Genomic DNA, 20,108 nt, shown 5'->3' with positions numbered 1-20,108 from the left:
GGAAAGTAGAACATTGCAGTAGTCTAACCTAGAAGTAACAAAAGCATGGATCAATTTTTCTGCATCATTTTTGGACAGAAAGTTTCTGATTTTTGCAATGTTACGTAGATGGAAAAAAGCTGTCCTTGAAACAGTCTCTATATGTTCGTCAAAAGAGAGATCAGGGTCCAGAGTAACGCGAGGTCCTTCACAGTTTTATTTGAGACGACTGTACAACCATTAAGATGAATTGTCAGATTCAACAGAAGATATCTTTGTTTCTTGGGACCTAGAACAAGCATCTCTGTTTTGTCCGAGTTTAAAAGTAGAACGTTTGCAGCCATCCACTTCCTTATGTCTGAAACACAGGCTTCTAGCGAGGGCAATTTTGGGGCTTCACCATGTTTCATTGAAATGTACAGCTGTGTGTCATCCGCATATCAGTGAAAGTTATATGATCTACAGGGTTATTTTATACATATCCCAGAGCCGCTGTCCTGGTGACTTTGTTCTAGAAATACTTGATGTACACACCCAGCTGCTGCGCACGCGTGCAAGAGTCTTCATTCTACTTTTAGCTCTGTACATAAACAAGTATTTCTATATTTTTACCACCCTAGCTAAAACCCAAAGCACAGCTGTCTTAACTGCTATTGTTAATGCAGTAGAGGTTTGCAGATGTTTTTGGACTTCAGCTTATCTGGGTGTGCTGTAAACGCAGTGGTGAAAAGTACTTAATAAAAAAAATACTTTAAAATAATACTTAAATCGTTTTTTGGGGTATCTGTACATTACTATTTAAATTTTTGACAACTTTTACTTCACTACAATCCTAAAGAAAATAATGTACTTTTTACTCCATACATTTTCCCTGACATCCAAAAGTACTCATTATATTTTGAATGCTTAGTAGGACAGAAAATGATCAAATTCACACACTTATCAATAGAACAACCCTAATCATCCCTACTGCCTCTGATCTGGCGGAGTCACTAAACACAAATACTTCATTTGTAAATGATGTCCGAGTGTTGGTGTGCCCCTGGCTATCCGTAAATTAAAAACAGAAAATTGTGCTGTCTTGTTTTCTTAATATAAGGAATTTTACATTTGACTTTTAATATATTTTAGCAATTACATTTACTGTTGATACTTAAGTATTGTATATTTAAAACCAAATACTTTTACTCAAGTAGTATTTTGCTGGGTGACTTTCACTTCAGTCATTTTCTATCATTTATTTTACTCAAGTATGACAATTGGGTCCTTTTTCCACCACTGTAAATGCTTTGACCACAGCCCCATGCTAAACATGTGTACATCATTGTACAGCAGAGAGGAGTGGATATAATCAGAGTCCTGTATGAGCCTGGGCCTACATATCGTATATATATATATATATATATATATATATATATATATATATATATTCAGGCAGTACTGTACAGTTTACAGTCATTAAGGGTTAAAAAATTCAAATAACTATCCCAAAATAACCAGGTTTAAGTTACCAGACGTTTGCAACCTAACAGTCAACAAACCTCAACTTGGTATCAAAGGGGGACTGTGCATGCTGCCTTATATATGTAATCTCAGATCTGTCAAATACAGTATGTATAGTTAGAATTTAAATGTACATGTATATACACCACAGGATGCTGCTGAGGGGAGGACAGCTCATAATAATGGCCGGAATGGAGTGAATGAAATCAAACATATTTGACACCATTCCAGTCATTCTGCTCCAGCCATTACCACAAGCCCTTCCTCCCCAATTAAGGTGCCACCAATCTCCTGTCATATACAGTACAAAATATTAAAGGACACCTTCCTAATATTTATGGAGTTATTTCCCCCCACCCACCCACCCATTGAATGGTACACATACATGTCTCAATTGTCTCAAGACTTTAAAATGATTATTTAACCTGTCTCCTCCCTTCATCTACACTGATTGAAGTGACATCAATAGGGGATCAAAGCTTTCACCTGGTCAGTCTATGTCATGGAAAGAGCACATAATCTTTTGTACACTCAGTGTATAGATTTGTGTTGGAAGTGTGTATGTCATGCCTCGTTTAGCCTTGACAGTATAATAGTTTTTCTATTTTTGTAAATGAAGGACCAAATCATTTAACCCCACTTAATATACATTTTATGCACTATATGCAGTAGAACACTTTACTACTCTGAAATGAAGTTTGTGAATAAAATACAACAATTTGTTCAGATATTGTTTTTTTATTGTCCATGCATGGAAAGGCTAATGAAGGCACTTGAGAGACCAAGACAGTTAGTCTGTGGGGAGACTCCTAACTTCCACGTTTAGACATAAAAAGAGTAGGTATTACTGGTGTATCACAGCTCTATGTCTACACATGGATTATATCTGGTAGGTTAAATGTGTATTTAACATGATGTTCCCTACTATAAAACAGTATAGGCCTTATAATCTACTTCCCCCATTAACAATATTGACCTTAACAAACTAAACATAATTACAGCAAGTTAGTGAACAAAGGCTTCATGCATGTGTAAGAGAAAACATAAGACATGTTGGTTAGAGAAGGCTTTGAAAATTCTTAACATTTGAGAAAAGTGAGAGAGAAATAGACTCCGAGGTGAAACAACACAGTTGAGACCTGAAATGTATTACTTTGTGTTGTTTTTTTAGTGGGCATAATAAAAAAAGAACACTTTCAAAAACAGTGACTTAGTACCATTTTCACTCAAAAAATATTTAAAGATGGAATCCGCAGTAGGGGAAACAGCGCTACTGTCCGCCACACCGCCATTGTTTCGTTGGCGAACCGGAGGTAAGGAGCCTCACACCAAAATAAAAATGCAGAAGATATTCTGCTGTTCTATTACACGTCCAATGATGTCAGAGAGTAAAAACTGTTTGTTGTTTACAGTAACCTCTTTGTGGCAAACGGACATAGCAGTTTCATCATGAAGGATTCCAGCTTTAAACATCAGGAGATAAGTCAATCACTATAACGTGATAGTTCTAGTGAACATATTGCAATCTCTCTGATATCGCTAAGTGACACATTCATTAAACTGTGCCTAGATATACAAACATAGTGGACCTGGATTCATCTAATGTAAAGACATTATGTGGTGGACATTTAGCCCAAGCCAAACACTGGGCATATATTATAACATTGTTATTACATTTGTGTTTCTCATAATCTCCCTGACAACAGAGACATTATCACAAAACAAATAGCAATACATTTAGCGCTTGGTTGTTTTTTTCTTGAACAAATTAAACACATCATCTTATAAATACACCAAATAAATTTATGTTTTCTAATGTCAATCCCCTGAGTATACTGAGCAGTACAACACATACCCTGGAAAAGGTTCCGTATTTAAAGTGAGCCTGGTCTCTGGGTATTCTGTACAAACCCCTACATGTCTACTGTGTCCACGCCACACAAATTAAGATGAATGCAGACAGAATCTCTGATGCTATTCAGTAACATAGGCTTACATTTAGTGTAATAATAGTTGCTTTCACCAGAGAAGAGGCATGTCTATAACTAACCATTATTAGGACAATGAAAGTCCATAAAAACAGAGCTGTATGAAAAATTGTCAGCGAAAGTAAGATCCTTAAACCCAAAAGAGATATATATATAATATATATATATATATATATAGTATTTACAGAGTTGTAAAAATCAATGACTTAAGGGCTTTAAGGCCCTATGAAGACGAATCGAATAGAGCCCAACCAAGCTGTACTAACCGTAGTTGCTGTAACTAGTTTGGTTCAGGCTGGCACGGTAGTGTGAAAAGGGTGTAGTGTAGTGTGGATGTCCGGAAGCACCTCTGGAGTGTGTGTTCTGATGTGCTAGTGGTGTTGGAGACACACCCACTACTTCCTGATGGGCTCTTCAGTGTACCATATGAGAACCTCTCGGGCTCGTCGACCCAATCCAAGAGCAGCCATGCCAAGAGCCCTGCTGCCCCTTGTTACTTTGGCCTCTGCAGGACAACACATGGTAGGTTCAACTTTGTTTTATTCCCCAACAAATAATCATGATAGCATTGACAACTTCAACCTAATGAAAACTGAATAGGTGTAAAAGCCCAAAACCAATGAAAAAGCTTGCCCTGTCAGGTATGAGATGCAAACACTAGAGCGTTTTAAATTACATAAAAATACACTTTTTAAAATCGGTGATGTTATTGTTTTAGACATCCTTTGTGTTTTATGTTATTTTTCTCATTCTTTTCACTGCTTCTTCTTGTTTGTTTAATTGTAAAGTGTCATCCGATTGCACTTTAAATAAAGTTTGATTTGTCATAACATGAAGATGCAATGTTATGCTTGATTTTTAATTTTTTAAAGTCTACAGGAGTACAGACGAGCTGTAAAAAATGTATGATTTCTGGTGTTCCTACTGTTTTCTTTGGGGGAAAAAAAACAACAATTTTACTCACCGCCATAGTAATGTAGTAGAGCCACCCCAACTGCAACACTGAAACAACTCAGGAAGAACATATGACCTGGAGAGGGAAGAGAGAGCAGAAGACAGTATGTGAGAAAGAGAGGTTTACGGTACGTAAAGGGCATGTGTGTTTACAGTACATGTGTTGGTAAGTGACAGAGTGTGCACTTTCTGTGAGTATAGCTTACCTCTGTCGTTTAGCACATATCTCTGCTGAGTGGGTGAGGCTGCAGTCGTGAACGGGTCTATAGAATCTGGGAAAGAGATTGCAAAATGTCAGCGATAATGTCATCCTCACTCAATCAAATCACATTTTATTTGTCACATGTGCCGAATACAACAGGTGTAGACTTTACAGTGAAATGCTTACTTTACAAGCCCTTAACCAACAATGCACAGTTAATAAAAAGAAGTGTTAAGAAAGCATTTACTAAAATAAACTGGAGTAAAAAAAGGTATTTTGGTGTGAATAATAATGAGAACAAATGTCAGATCTCCAGTGACTGATTGACAGTCGGAGAGACTAACCTCTGAGGCGGAGACGCGTGGGTAGGCTGAAGTACACCTCTTCCACATGCAGGTGAAGTGCCCGGTAGAACTCCCGGCAGGCCTCTTCACCTTTCCCCTGTAGGTGAGCCAGGAGCTCGGCCAGTCGGACGCAGGTGGGCACATCAAGGTCCCTAAACTGGATCATCAAATCATATTCAGCATTCCAGGAATTCAGAAACACATTTTCTGTGAACGCTAGCCTATTACTCAATTGTAACATTGTGTTACAGTCTGTCTGGCGCTGGTCTGACAATGAAACAAGTAGTCATTCTCGGACTCTTACTACCAGTGGAAGTTACCACTACCCTGGGTCAAAATTATTTTACTGGGGAGCAAGACTCACTTTGGTGGCCTCCTTGTCTGTGAGGATCTGCGGGTAGATCCTGTTGAGCTGCAGGATGAGCTTATCCACTAGTTCTGTGTCCAGGCGACGGTCTGCCCTAAGGAACCGACTGTCCTCCAGCAGCTGGTCATGGAAGCTGTCTGACAGTCACATTGGAATGAATCACAACATGAAAATTATAATAATAAAATGGGAAGACATGAGGATCACACAGTTCATATTTGGGCAAGGATATGGAATGATTGCCTCCCTAAATGAGGATATGGGATATACAGTATAAACAAACTAGGACAGTGAAATCTCAAAATATGCTACTAGAGTCAAAGTTTGAAGAGGCATTTACAGCAGAATGAAATCTAGTTCCTTTTTTACATTTGGAACGTTTTGACAGAATAGGTAGGCTATGCCAGGTCGACATTGATTGTCTGGACATGGCTTGTCCTAAAATAGCCAAGTACACGTAGTGACTCTAGGGTGAAATGTAAGTTAAATGCCTTGTGCCTCGCTGGCTGCTCTCGGGCACATGATTTTCTTCGGTAGCCTATACTTGCCTCTTAAGAAAATGTGTTGAATTCAGCTCAGTCTGTGTGTGTCTAATGCTAGAAATGTACAGTATCTTTTTGTGTTATAATGTGTAAACGGGTAGGGTACAGCAACTTGTGATATCATTTTACATTAGTTCAAAGGCAGGCGCGAGGTGTAGCCTACACCAGAAACAATGTTGCTTAGAAATAGACGTATCTGCCGGGAACACTACACGTTGCAAAGGGTTAGGCTACCAAGTGTTAGCACGATAGCAAACATTACATTAGAAGTTGGAAGTGCCATGTCATTGCCATTCAAAACTCTCGAAAAGACAAGGAAGAAGCTGTCCACTTGTTGACAACCATGCTCTCCCGCCCAGACTGGTTACGTTACGTTCAAGCACAATATCATGTGGGTAAGTGTAAATGATACAATTAATTTTAAAAACATATCCATGGCATAAAAACAGAAAATACACTAGTACTATATTATAAGAAGTATCCGCCAAACCTCCCATTGTGGAGTCGCTTCTGTTCTTTGTTAGGACCCTCCCTCGAGATCATCAACCCGGTGTTCACTAGTTACCACAGCCACGAAGTCATAATTATGGCTAAACCCGCGTATTTCTACAAATGATCTTCTTAAAATCACACTGCTAACATTATATCCAACCCTAACCTTAAATTAGGTCGAATTTTCCCCCCATACATTTTACGATGACCTTCATTAGCCAACTTTGTGGCTGGGGTAACTAGTGACAACCCATCAATCCAACACAACTGCAGGGAGTGGCTATAACTTCCCCGGAAATGCCCAATACCACGTATCCATGACTAAATGTATCAAAGGTACACATTGAATATAAAGTAGCCTAACTTTCGGTTATTTCAGTGAGATTTAACATCCATAATTCGGGATATGTTAAAAAAAAGTTGTAAATGCTATGAAAATGTGTTATGATCTGATCTCGTTTGATTTACAGTAAGGCCCATAATCACGCATTTTAGGATTAAGCTATTATGGCTATATTTGTATTGACTAATGCATGTTGGAAAACTTCCTAAATTAATACACAGGTCATTTTAGAGGGACACATTGAATGACTGAAGCATAAATATGATTAGATAGTGAAGATACTGTAGAATAGATCAATAAATACACACACACACAAACATTCACATTTGTTGTTGTTGTTTTGGCTCTGTACTCCAATACTTTGGATTTGAAAATATACAATGACTATGAGGTTAAAGTGCTTTAATTTGAGGGAATTTTCACCCATACTTTGAGGGACCAAAAGTATTAGGACAAATTCACTTTTGTGTGTATAAAATTAGTAAAAAGTTAAGTATTTTGTCCCATATTCATAACGCACAATGATTACACCAAGCTTGTGACTGACTGGTGGATGCATTTGCTGTTTGTTTTGGTTGTGTTTCAGATCATTTGGTACAGAAATGAATGGTAAATAATGTATTGTAATTTTGGAGTCACTTATATTGTAAATAATAATATAATATGTTTCTAAACACTCCTACATGAATATGGATGATTCCATAATTACAGATAATCCTGAATAAATGGTGAATAATGATGAATGAGAAAGTTACAAAGGCATAAATACCATACCCCCTCAAAATTCTAACCTCACACTATTGTAATGGTGAGAGGTTAGCATGTCTTGGGGGTTTGATATTTATGTGTCTGTAACTTTCTCACTCATCATTATTCACAATTCACTCAGGATTATCTGTGCTATGAATATGGGACCAAATACTTAACTTTTTACTATTATACACATACTGTATAAGTGAATTGGTACCCTAAAATGAGAGGACTATGTACAAAAAGTACTCTAATTTCTAAACGGTTCACTCGATATGGTTGAAAATACCCTCGAATTAAAGATGACAGTCTGCACTTTAACCTCATATGATAACCTCGTTGTATCCTTTAACATCCAAAGTGCTGGAGTACAGAGCCAAAACAACAAAACATTTGTAACTGTCCTAATACTTTTGCGGCTCACACTATATAAAATATAATCCCAACACCACATTAAGACTAAAGTGAAGTTTATTTGGCATACCTTTAGGCAGAATAAAGACTAAAGTGAAGTTTATTTGGCATAACTTTAGGCAGAATAAAGACTAAGGTGAAGTTTATTTGGCATACCTTTAGGCAGAATAAAGACTAAAGTGAAGTTTATTTGGCATACCTTTAGGCAGAATAAAGGTAACTATGAAACATGCACCTTGCCAGTGCAACATCATCATCATACAGGTAGGCTGTTGACTTCTATTGAGCACACATCTCACCTACCATCTCCATCCAGAGTCTCTTGAAGACGACATGAAAAAAGGCATCGATATGGTATCAATATGGCAATAATCATAATCCACATTATCGACAATGCCAACATACATGACATTGTTTAAAAATAAATACAAACAAGTGAAGTTATTTAGTACAAAGATATACAACTCAATTAGGATCAAAATTGTGAGTAAGAAGTAGTAGTAAAATGTAACAATAGCATCAGCAGACAAACAGACAGAGAATGTTTATACTGTGTTTCTATATCGATTGCGTTCAAATTGCACTTGTAAAAAAAGAGAATCCCAAATGTAACTTTTATTGCATCAACAATAAATTAAATGGCACTGCAGATGTGTTCATGACTTAACTTAGTCTGTTTGTTGAAATCACAACAACACTTTTAGAGGATGTAAAAAGGGCTCATAAAATTGCATTAAAACAGACAATACAAAAAGTCTCCACCATAGTCGCCTGAACTTTGCCATACAAAGGTAGAGTATAAATAAGTATTTGCATTAGTAATCTCTCCCTCGGCCATCATCGAAAACGCTCTGAACCACTATTAACTAGGCAGCCAAAGTTAACAGCTGTGGTATCATTACTCTTAAAACAAGGTTTACCGATTAATAATAATCATAATAATAGCCCCTAAATTTGCAACTCTGCATGCTTGCAGGATCGCAGAATCACTTCACACAATTCACCACAGTTCCTATTATTTTCCTCAATCTGTTATTGACTGGGGTCATAACCTCTTACCACAATTCTCAAAGACATAGAAAACATTCAAATCTAAATGTAGCTTCTCTTTTGTGGACAGAACAAACTACTAGTCAAAATTAAATCCAGCTTCTCTTTTGTGGACAGAACAAACTACTGGTCTAAACTAAGGCCAGAAATTACCCACTAGGCACACACTGGTTGAATGTCCTGCTGGAACATCCTGCTCTCACTGGTTAACTTTTTTTAAGCACATTATCAATATGTGACAAGATTTAAAAAAAAGAGAGGAAAAACAAATTCCAATTTAAGATGTTCATCTATGTGCTTGTAGAGAATGTCTGTTAGCTTGTGAGTCCTATTGAATATTGACCCCAGAGAAAACTGGAGCAAGTTAGTTCCTATGACTTTGCTGGTTTGTTCTCCATGGAAATGTTGTTATCAATCTGACAGTTATATAATGACAAAAGCTCAAATATTTAAATTACTAATTAATGCTCCAATGACCAAACATGTAACAATTCTTAAAAGTGTATGAACACCTCACACATTCACTGAGGTGTGAATTACAAGCAAAAAAAGAGAAATAAAAAGACATGAAAAGTGTGCAGTCATCAGGGGAAACATAGACAGAGTAATACCAGTATAGTGGTGGACAATGTGGGATGAGCGACTGAATCACAATGGGGGGTCAAACTGTTGGTCATACCCACAGAAATAGACCTAGATATCTCTATGGTCATTCCCACAGAAATATACCTAGATATCTTTATGGTCATTCCCACAGAAATAGACCTAGATATCTCTATGGTCATACCCACAGAAATAGACCTAGATATCTCTATGGTCATACCCACAGAAATAGACCTAGATATCTCTATGGTCATGGCCACAGAAATAGACCTCGATATCTCTATGGTCATGCCCACAGAAATAGACCTAGATATCTCTATGGTCATTCCCACAGAAATATACCTAGATATCTCTATGGTCATTCCCACAGAAATAGACCTAGATATCTCTATGGTCATACCCACAGAAATAGACCTAGATATCTCTATGGTCATACCCACAGAAATAGACCTAGATATCTCTATGGTCATACCCACAGAAATAGACCTAGATATCTCTATGGTCATACCCACAGAAATAGACCTAGATATCTCTATGGTCATACCCACAGAAATAGACCTAGATATCTCTATGGTCATGGCCACAGAAATAGACCTCGATATCTCTATGGTCATGCCCACAGAAATAGACCTAGATATCTCTATGGTCATTCCCACAGAAATATACCTAGATATCTCTATGGTCATTCCCATAGAAATAGACCTAGATATCTCTATGGTCATCATACCCATGAGTCTTTGTTGTTTCCTGCAGCCACACCAAGACACCAAACCCCTGGGGATTTCACGCATCTGTAAAGGTCAAGAGTGTGTGTGTGTGTGTGTGTGTGTGTGTGTGTGTGTGTGTGTGTGTGTGTGTGTGTGCACAGAAACAAAGTCCTCACACTACAGCAGTACGTGTCTCTGACATTTGTCTCAGGCCAGGAGGGGACACTGAAGTAATCATCGGCAAGCTGACTGTCAACCTTTGAAGGACACAGCTTGGTTAAATTACTGTAAAATAGAGAGATAAGAAAATTACATTAAAATCTGAGGGTTAGATAATCATCTGGCCAGTCTTCATTTGATAAATCTTGTTTGATTAAACGGTTACCTATGTTAGTGGCAGTGGGGAGTCATTGGGGTCAAGAGGATGGTTAGTCATGTACAGTGCAGGCCTGCTGGCTGCAGGAAGCAGAGGACTCAGGTATGGTATTGTATTTACATGCAGGTTAGAGGATTGATAATGATTTAGGAGATGAGTTTTCAGATGACAGGTTAGAGAAGATGATGAGGAGGGTGGGTTGACAATTGGGTGATAGCGTTATAAGAGAACAGCAGGAGGTATATTATACAGTCCTCATTAGAGTACATAGTCCTCATTAGAGTAGAGTTAATAGTCCTCATTAGAGTAGAGTATATAGTCCTCAGTATAGTATACCGTCCTCAGTAGAGTAGAGTATATAGTCCTTAGTAGAGTATAGTCCTCATTAGATTAGAGTATATAGTCCTCATTAGAGTAGAGTATATAGTCCTCATTAGAGTATTTAGTCCTCAGTATAGTATACCGTCCTCAGTAGAGTAGAGTATATAGTCCTTAGTAAAGTATAGTCCTCATTAGATTAGAGTATATAGTCCTCATTAGAGTAGAGTATAGTCCTCATTAGAGTATTTAGTCCTCAGTAGAGTATATAGTCCTCATTAGAGTAGAGTATATAGTCAGTGGAGCAGAGTATATAGTCCTCAGTAGAGTATATAGTCCTCATTAGATTAGAGTATATGGTCCTCATTAGAGTATTTAGTCCTCAGTATAGTATACCGTCCTCAGTAGAGTAGAGTATATAGTCCTTAGTAGAGTATAGTCCTCATTAGATTAGAGTATATAGTCCTCATTAGAGTAGAGTATAGTCCTCATTAGAGTATTTAGTCCTCAGTAGAGTATATAGTCCTCATTAGAGTAGAGTATATGGTCCTCATTAGAGTAGAGTATATAGTTATCAGTAGAGTATATACTCCTCATTAGATTAGAGTATATAGTCCTCAGTAGAGTATATAGTCCTCATTAGATTAGAGTATATAGTCCTCATTAGAGTAGAGTATATAGTCATCAGTAGAGTATATAGTCCTCATTAGAGTAGAGTATATAGTCCTTAGTAGAGTATACTCCTCATTAGATTAGAGTATATAGTCCTCAGTAGAGTAGAGTATATAGTCCTCATTAGAGTAGAGTATATAGTATATAGTCAGTGGAATAGAGTATATAGTCCTCATTCGAGTAGAGTATATAGTCCTCAGTAGAGTATATAGTCCTCATTAGAGTAGAGTATATAGTCCTCATTCGAGTAGAGTATATAGTCCTCAGTAGAGTATATAGTCCTCATTAGAGTAGAGTATATAGTCCTCATTAGAGTATATAGTCCTCAGTAGAGTAGAGTATATAGTCCTCAGTAGAGTAAAGTATATTGTCCTCAGTAGAGTATACAGTCCTCAGTAGAGTATATAGTTCTCATTAGAGTAGAGTATATAGTCCTCAGTAGAGTATACAGTCCTCATTAGAGTAGAGTATATAGTCCTCATTAGAGTATATAGTCCTCAGTAGAGTAGAGTATATAGTCCTCAGTAGAGTATAGTATATTGTCCTCAGTAGAGTATACAGTCCTCAGTAGAGTATATAGTTCTCATTAGAGTAGAGTATATAGTCCTCAGTAGAGTATACAGTCCTCAGTAGAGTAGAGTATATAATTCTCATTAGAGTAGAGTATATAGTCCTCATTCGAGTATATAGTCCTCAGTAGAGTAGAGTATATAGTCCTCAGTAGAGTAAATAGTCCTCATTCGAGTATATAGTTCTCATTAGAGTAGAGTATATAGTCCTCAGTAGAGTATACAGTCCTCAGTAGAGTAGAGTATATAGTTCTCATTAGAGTAGAGTATATAGTCCTCATTTGAGTATATAGTCCTCAGTAGAGTAGAGTATATAGTCCTTATTAGAGTAGAGTATATAGTCCTCAGTAGTGTATATAGTCCTCATTCGAGTAGAGTATATAGTCCTCATTAGAGTATATAGTCCTCAGTAGAGTAGAGTATATTGTCCTCAGTAGAGTAGAGTATACAGTCCTCAGTAGAGTAGAGTATATAGTTTTCATTAGAGTAGAGTATATAGTCCTCAGTAGAGTATACAGTCCTAGGTAGAGTAGAGTATATAGTTCTCATTAGAGTAGAGTATATAGTCCTCAGTAGAGTAGAGTATATAGTCCTCAGTAGAGTAGAGTATATGGAGTTTCTAATCCTCAGTAATGTTGTCCTGAAAACCCTCAATAAACATTTCACAACCAACCTACGCTCATAACCATATCTTGGTTTAATTTATACAAAACCGGACCCATGTTTAAATGCTTATTCCTAACTTTAACTAAGCCTAATGTATCAATGCTCTGGTATTTCTCTTCAGAACAAACCTTGTTCGACAATCTCCATTATATAAAGTGCCACGAAAACAAACCACATCACACATTATCACTTTATGATATCAAAGCAAAACACTAAAGTGCCTAAACTCACAGTCCACTTTTATTTAGTAGCTACAGTATATGTAATTGCACTTCTTTAGTTATTCCTGAGTGGTTTTGGACCAGACAGAAGCAGCAGGGTAGAAGCTTCTGGCAGTGAAAGGGCCTTAAGTCTGTCTGCCTGTCTGTCTTTGTCTGCCTGTCTGCAGCCGACACTGCCGCCTGTCTGACTGACGGTTATACTCTCTTACACTTTCCTCAAAACCTCTCGTCATAAGAGCTACATAACACTGTCATAATCATGGCATAACATAGTCATACAGATTATGCCATGTACACTCCTGCTCTAAAGTTATGTAATAACGCATACATGCTACACCGTTAGCCACCATTGTCATGGTTACAGCAACATCCTTGACAGAACAATGCCGGTGAAGCTCAGCAGTGCAAAGCGTGATGAGAGGTTAGAGGTTATGATGGAGGTTATAGAGTTCAAAGGTCACAGTATATATTGTACTCCTCTCTGCAGAGGACAATGGGGCCTCCCAGGATGCCGTGGGGCTCGGGGAGGACCCAGCAGGAGCATCTCTGACTTACGTGATGATTGGCTGAGGCCCCTTTGCCCCGCGCCGACGAGGAGGTCTTGCCCCGACTGCTCGTCGTTGCTCCTGTAACCCCACCACGGCGCGCCTGCTCATGATCAAACTCCAGGTCCTCCAGACGCTGGGTCAGGGCCAGCTTCTGCTGGATGGCCATGCGGAGCAGGGAGTTCAGGGTCTTCTTCTCGTCCTCCGCCGCAACCAGCTGTCTCTGCATCTCGTCCAGCTGAGTTACGTACTCATCACACCTGAGAGACGGAGAGAGCGGGAGGGGGGACAGAGGGAGTGAGAGAGAAAGAAGGGGGAAAGAGAGAAAGAGGGGGCAGATGGAGAGAGGGGGGAGAGAGAGAGAAAGAAAGCAAGAGATAAGAGAGAGAGTAGCATGAGTCCAACATTGAGTGCGGTTACATGCACACAATAATGTGATTATTTTGGATAGATTAATATAATAGTTAGAGTAAACCGTTTACATGCTTTGCAAGAAAAACGATTTGCCTAATAATCCTGTTTACATGGACACATCTGAAATCAGGCTAGCTGATGGCACTCTGATAAACACAGAGAATCAGCAATACAAATAAACGTTCTCCCACAGTGAACACTATTTTTGAGAAGCATATTTGATTTTGAGTTTGGAAACTACTTCTAAGATGCCTACATTCAGTTGATTCAAACACACTTTCCTCGCGCTAAAGAGGGAGGCTTGCTTGGCTGGTGCTAGCACATGCGCATCTTCACATGTCCTAATAATTCAAAAGAAAACCAGGTATTTTAATCAGCGTATGCTTACTTTTATTTTGACCGTACGCCGATTTAAGATACGCAGTGTTTACATGACTATTGCATAATCTGCCTACTGCCATAATCAGTTAAATATCGAATTATTAGTGTGCATGTAAATGTACTCAATAACACAAAAGATCAATGTATAACTTTCTCCACCAGGTGGCACAAATCTTCTTTTACTGCTGCTGCCAGTCGGTGCATGTTTTCTCCATTTAGACTCACAGAGCCGCATTTTCCAGATGCTGTCAGGAGGAGCCTGCCAGCGGACTCTGAGTCACTTCAGTATTACATCAGACAGTTCCCACAATGCCCTGTTTCTCCTACACACACATATGCAGACTCTGGCAGAAAAACAGCTCCTCAACTACCTAAAAGCTCACTGGTCTCTCATTATAGCTAAAAGGGACCAATCTGTTCTGTTCTTATTCCTTTAGATTTTCTAAATAGTTCAAGAGGGAGGAGATGAATAATATGGGGGAAAAAGCCCACTATAATAGATTAATACAAATATAATATAGGGTTTAATTAGTGTTTTAATGATTTTAACCTTAGTATAACATGAACAATTCATATTTCAACTATTTATATGTACTGAATTCCAATAAACCTTTGAAGACCTACTCCTTGTTTGGATATGATGGGTGTGGACAACATTTACCCTTTTAGAAAAATGGGTTCAAAAAGGGTTATTCGGCTGTCCCCGTAGGAGGACTCTTTTGGGTTCCATGTAGAACCCTCTGTGTAAAGGGTTCTACACAAAACTCAAAAAAGTTCTACCTAGAACCAAAAAGGGTTATTTAAAGGATTCTCTTATGGGGACAGCCCAATAACCCTTTTAGGATCTAGATGGCACCTTTTTTTCTAAGAGTGTATAGATTAATAAGGTGCCAAAGGTGCCTTATTTCTTGGTGTTTTAAAAGCAGACTGAGTAGGCCTACTTATAACTGCTCTTAGCGTGTATCGACTAAGCCTTGCCTTGTTGCGAACATGGCCCGTAGTGAGGAGAAGGTGGCAGCGTCTTCTTTCAGAGCCTTCAGCTCGTTGCGGAGCTTCAACATGGTATCCCTCACCATGGTCTTCTCGTTGTCGTATTTACTCTTCAGGTTGGCCAGCGCCACCTCAGCCGTCTACAGAGTAGAATAGAATAAATACATTATTGTCAAGTTTATTATAATGGAAGGCTGGGGTCACAGGTTACTGGGTTGTCTTGACCTTTTGCTAATTTTAACTCTGTCTGAACTTCTACACACAAAGTAAATACTCTCAACTACTGTGAATTTCATACAGTATCACCTTCACTTTTAAACAGTATCAACTGCTCATGCACACACCGACACACACTCAAGCATGCATACACTCACAAACTCCTGCTCACATGTTTGTTGGCTTTGAGCACGGTCCTCAGGGTGGCGATCTGCTCCCTCTTGGTGCTGAGGAGGGACTTGAGTTTGAGGATCTCCCCCATGCAGGCCTCGCTGTCCTTATCAGCCACGGTGCTCAGCTCCATGGTGGCCATCCTCTGGCGGGACAGCTCTGTGGTGCGGTCCACCGCCTGCTGCAGGTGACGGATCTGGTCCCTGATGATGGCCACCAGGTTATAGATGTTCATAGGCTCTGGGCGGGATTCTGGGGCTGAGACTGGGGCTGGGGCGGCTGGGTCATTAGCTTCAGGTTTACTGGGGTCAGTATCAGGGACCAGCCCGTTGGAGAGCAGAACGTGGGACAGACGTCGTCCTTTCCCCTCCCGGCCGCCCCCGCCACCTACGCTGGCCTTGCCCTCCTTGTAGTAGTCAAGCATGACCCGGTTGGGCGTCTCGTTGTTGCACATGCACACGTGGTTGTAGAGGTTGGCCAGCTCCTCACTGAACACCACCAGTTCGTCCTGCGCCACGTTCAGACTTCCCTGCGACTCGCCTGCCGACTCGCTCACCCGCCGCAGGTCCTTCTCCAGGCGCTCCATCTCCTCGTGCTCCACCCGGCTGCTCTTCTCCAGGGAAGCTAGCTTCTCGCTCAGCCCTGCCACGTCGCTCTCCAGGTGGGCTCGCTCCTCCTCGTACTGGCTCCGGCATGACTGGTACTCTGCTTTAAGAGTCTTAAGCTCCTGTCTGAGCTCCCCGGCCTCGGACACAGCCACTGTGTACTTACACTGCAGGATCTCAGGCCCGTTGATGTCCAGCTCGTAGTAGTCCCCGTCACCATCGTCACGGCTGTCACGCTCCTTCTCGCTGTCCAGGGCCGAGTGGCGCTCCTTGCTGGCCTGGAGTTTCCTCATGGCGCTGAGGTTCTCGGTGAGACGTCCTACTATCTCCTGCTGCTCAGACAGAGTCCCGTGGGCCACCTCTAGCTGCTTCTGGGCCTCCTGCAGGGAGGAAAGTAGTGCTACCTTCTCCCGCTCAACCTGGACAACACAGACATTGGACACAGTTACACAACAGCAATGAGAAATGTCTTCATCACAGTCCTATTTCAGCTTGGAGTTTAATAGTATGGATTTAGAAATTATTAGGCAATTACTGTGTATTTACCATTTTACTATACAATTTCTATGTAAATACCAGGTAAATAGCTGGCACTAGAATGAAGTGTAACCCAAAATGCCATACGAATTTAGGTTTTCACACTGTAGTGTGAGACACTGTCACTCAAGAATTTCACACCGTATTTATTCACCTGGATAAGAGAAGTATTCTAATCAGTCCATGTAGCCCATCAAGTCCCACATAGGGTTCCATTGATGTGTCTTTGACTCTGCCGCTCAGGTCAGTATAAGTAATCAATGTCCCTAAATGGATGACCACTGTGCTCCTCAAAGCTTAATGGACTTTCCAACCATTAGGCAAAGGACTGTTTACAGCTGGAGGGATGTAAAACCTATCTATTTTCCATGCAACACACACAAAGCTTGATAAGCTCGATAATGCTAAGAATTACTTTATTTCTTTACCAGGGAAGTTGACACCTTGACAGTTGACTGTGAATAAAGCAAACAGGCTAACCATTTTTAAAGTCATTGCCTGCTGCTACTATGTGGTCATCTGAAATGTGTCATCTGTAAACAGAGTTATCCATACCTGCATGAGCTGCTGCTTAAGTTTCTGGATCTCTGAGATGTTGAGTTCACTCAGCAGGTCATCCACTAGGCTGGGGGCGGGCCGGAGCTTGGCTCTGTTATCCTCGTTGCAGTCTGCAGCCATCTTAGCCAGGCCGTTCTCATAGCCATGGAACGAGTCATCATTGTTGGGTTCGTTGGTGGCAGCAGTGGGATCCTCGCTGAACTTGAAGCCGTCCAGGGAGATGTTCAGGGGGCTGTGGTGGTACGGTAACAGGTTGTCCCCAATGGTCATGTAGTGGGACAGTTCTTTACGCAGGGCGGCCTTCTGCTCGCGCTCAGTCTTAATGGTCTCCAGAGCCTCGGTCAGCTGGTGCTCGGCGATCTCCCGCAGGCGCATGGCCTCCTCCAACTGGCTGTGGAGGCACTGGGAGTCCTCCTCCAGACGACAGATCTCATGCTTCAGACCCTCAAACTCCACCTAAGAGAGTCCACAGCACATCAGAGGAATCACTAAGTAAATACGGAGAATCCCTTCCATTACAAAAGCATTGTTTTGTCTCATCCCCACCAGTTGGTTCTTGTATCAACGGCCTAATTCGTTGGTCCTGTCACTTTACCACCCAAAGTGTATTGGCCACTCTACAACCTTTACCTTTACCCATTACCCATAAAAGCCCTCATCCTGCCCTCATCTCCATACCCAACAGTGCCCATTTATTTTCCTGCCTCAGTGGAAGCCTCCTCCCTCCCCCTTTCCTGCCCCAGTCCTGGTCCCTTGCCCTTCCTCTCACCTGGCTCTGTCGGAGCAGGGACACCTGTTTCTGCAGGGAGATGTTCTCGTCCTCCAGCTCACTATAGTCCTGCAGCAGGCGTGCCTCTCGCACCTTATACTCTCTGATGTCATCACGCAGTTGGCTGCGCTGCAGCTCCACCAGCTCAGAACTCTACACAGCACAACAGAGGAAAAAATATCAGAAAGTAGGCTGCTACTTTAAGGAAGTGTGCATATCATCAAGAAAGTTTGTTCATAAGCAAGTTTGTCTTGAATGGATATGGCACTTTCAACAGACGGGGGAAGAGAGGGGAAGAAAAGGGCAGGAGAAGAAGTGAAAGAGGAAAACATCATGTCAGAGAGTGCAATACAAGGACATGTGGATTTGATCCAGAATGCACCCAATGGTTGTACAGTAATGTCAAAGCAGCATCTTATGTGGCTGTATGTCAGTGGAACTGTGTTGGGATGAGATCTTGGCACCTTGGCAACTTTAACCAGGGGGGAACAAAATCCAGTTACCAAACCAGGCCATAGAGTGAGAGAGCCTAATAGTGTGTCTCTCACTGACGACTATTACATCATCAATGTGACTGGTGCCAGCTGACCAATCAACCACCCTTACAGACTCCATACCATTTTCAACCTCTCCCAGTCCCACTTAGCTCTGACTCGCTTTCTCTCTGTCCCACTATCCCATTATCTCTGACTCGCTCTCGCTCTGTCCCACTATCCCATTAGCTCTGATTCGCTCTGTCCCACTATCCGATTAGCTCTGACTCGCTCTCGCTCTGTCCCACTATCCCATTAGCTCTGACTCGCTCTCGCTCTGTCCCACTATCCCATTAGCTCTGACTCGCTCTCGCTCTGTCCCACTATCCCATTAGCTCTGACTCGCTCTCGCTCTGTCCCACTATCCCATTAGCTCTGACTCGCTCTCGCTCTGTCCCACTATCCCATTAGCTCTGACTCGCTCTCGCTCTGTCCCACTATCCCATTAGCTCTGACTCGCTCTCGCTCTGTCCCACTATCCCATTAGCTCTGACACGCTCTCGCTCTGTCCCACTATCCCATTAGCTCTGACACGCTCTCGCTCTGTCCCACTATCCCATTAGCTCTGACACGCTCTCGCTCTGTCCCACTATCCCATTAGCTCTGACACGCTCTCGCTCTGTCCCACTATCCCATTAGCTCTGACACGCTCTCGCTCTGTCCCACTATCCCATTAGCTCTGACACGCTCACGCTCTGTCCCACTGTCCCATTAGCTCTGACACGCTCTCGCTCTGTCCCACTATCCCATTAGTTCTGACACGCTCTCTCTGTCCCCATTGTCCCTGTTTTACTTCATCATTACAGACTGAGCGGTTTAGGTCCTCTTCGTCAGATTGGTGAGATACACAAGTCTTTGCACATTGAGATTTGACCTCTCCACATTGACCATGTTTGTGTTTTGGGCAGGTCCTCCACCCTCCAGCTCACCTCTCTCATCTCCAGGGCAACGGAGGCCAGGCGCTCATTCTCTGATTGGTTGCTGGTGAGGGCAGTCCTGGCCAACCGCAGCTCGTTCTGCAGCTCCAGGACCATCTGCTGGTATTGGGCCTCCTTACTGGCTGACTCCAGCATTAGTGACTCCTCCCTGCTCTCCCCATCTGCAGCCACCTTCCTATGGGTGGAGTAGGCCTGGCCGAATGCCTGGGGAGAGGAAGGGAGACACATACATTAGTACCAGGACTGAACACCTTCCCATGTGGGGAGTAGGCCTGGCTGGACGCCTGGGGAGAAGAGAGGAGAAGCATACCCAGACATGGATTAGTACCAGGATTGAACAGTGATATGAGTACAACATTGGGGAAGAAGGACTTGTGAGCATGAACAGTTG

At 41.3% G+C, this 20,108-nt stretch overlaps 2 protein-coding genes across 2 annotated transcripts in view; both read right to left on the bottom strand.

Moving 5' to 3' along the window:
• Window positions 1–2,208: 2,208 nt before the first annotated feature.
• LOC110528430 (caspase recruitment domain-containing protein 19-like) lies at window positions 2,209–7,060 on the bottom strand. The gene is made up of 6 exons (XM_021610484.2): window positions 6,370–7,060; window positions 5,335–5,474; window positions 4,971–5,127; window positions 4,631–4,696; window positions 4,435–4,500; window positions 2,209–3,975 (listed from the first exon to the last, which is right to left on the bottom strand). Exons 1-6 carry the CDS (start codon window positions 6,374–6,376, stop codon window positions 3,866–3,868), a joined length of 546 nt encoding a protein of 181 aa, XP_021466159.2. The 5' UTR covers window positions 6,377–7,060; the 3' UTR covers window positions 2,209–3,865.
• A 1,420-nt stretch (window positions 7,061–8,480) lies between these two features.
• The window catches only part of LOC110528429 (protein bicaudal D homolog 2), a 28,454-nt gene continuing 16,826 nt past the window's right edge, over window positions 8,481–20,108 (bottom strand). The window contains exons 2-8 of the mRNA XM_036984005.1: window positions 19,709–19,921; window positions 18,247–18,399; window positions 17,475–17,933; window positions 15,779–16,801; window positions 15,379–15,530; window positions 13,616–13,865; window positions 8,481–10,523 (exon numbers count right to left, since the gene is read on the bottom strand). Of these exons, the coding sequence (XP_036839900.1) occupies window positions 10,521–10,523; window positions 13,616–13,865; window positions 15,379–15,530; window positions 15,779–16,801; window positions 17,475–17,933; window positions 18,247–18,399; window positions 19,709–19,921 (2,253 nt within the window). The 3' untranslated portion in view covers window positions 8,481–10,520. The remainder of the gene's footprint in view (window positions 10,524–13,615; window positions 13,866–15,378; window positions 15,531–15,778; window positions 16,802–17,474; window positions 17,934–18,246; window positions 18,400–19,708; window positions 19,922–20,108) is intronic.

Source organism: Oncorhynchus mykiss, chromosome 7, assembly GCF_013265735.2.
Source record: "Oncorhynchus mykiss isolate Arlee chromosome 7, USDA_OmykA_1.1, whole genome shotgun sequence".
Lineage (NCBI taxonomy): Eukaryota > Metazoa > Chordata > Actinopteri > Salmoniformes > Salmonidae > Oncorhynchus > Oncorhynchus mykiss.
The sequence above is the reverse complement of the archived record's forward strand: the minus strand, read 5'-3'. Positions and strand labels throughout refer to the sequence as shown.

What these genes read in the sequence shown, in the direction of transcription:
- LOC110528430 (XM_021610484.2), bottom strand. An exon ending in CACGCGTCTCCGCCTCAGAG is followed by an intron (nt 4,697 to 4,970) that starts GTTAGTCTCTCC and finishes TCTCTTTCCCAG; the next exon opens with ATTCTATAGACCCGTTCACG. An exon ending in TCTACTACATTACTATGGCG is followed by an intron (nt 3,976 to 4,434) that starts GTGAGTAAAATT and finishes GTTGTCCTGCAG; the next exon opens with AGGCCAAAGTAACAAGGGGC.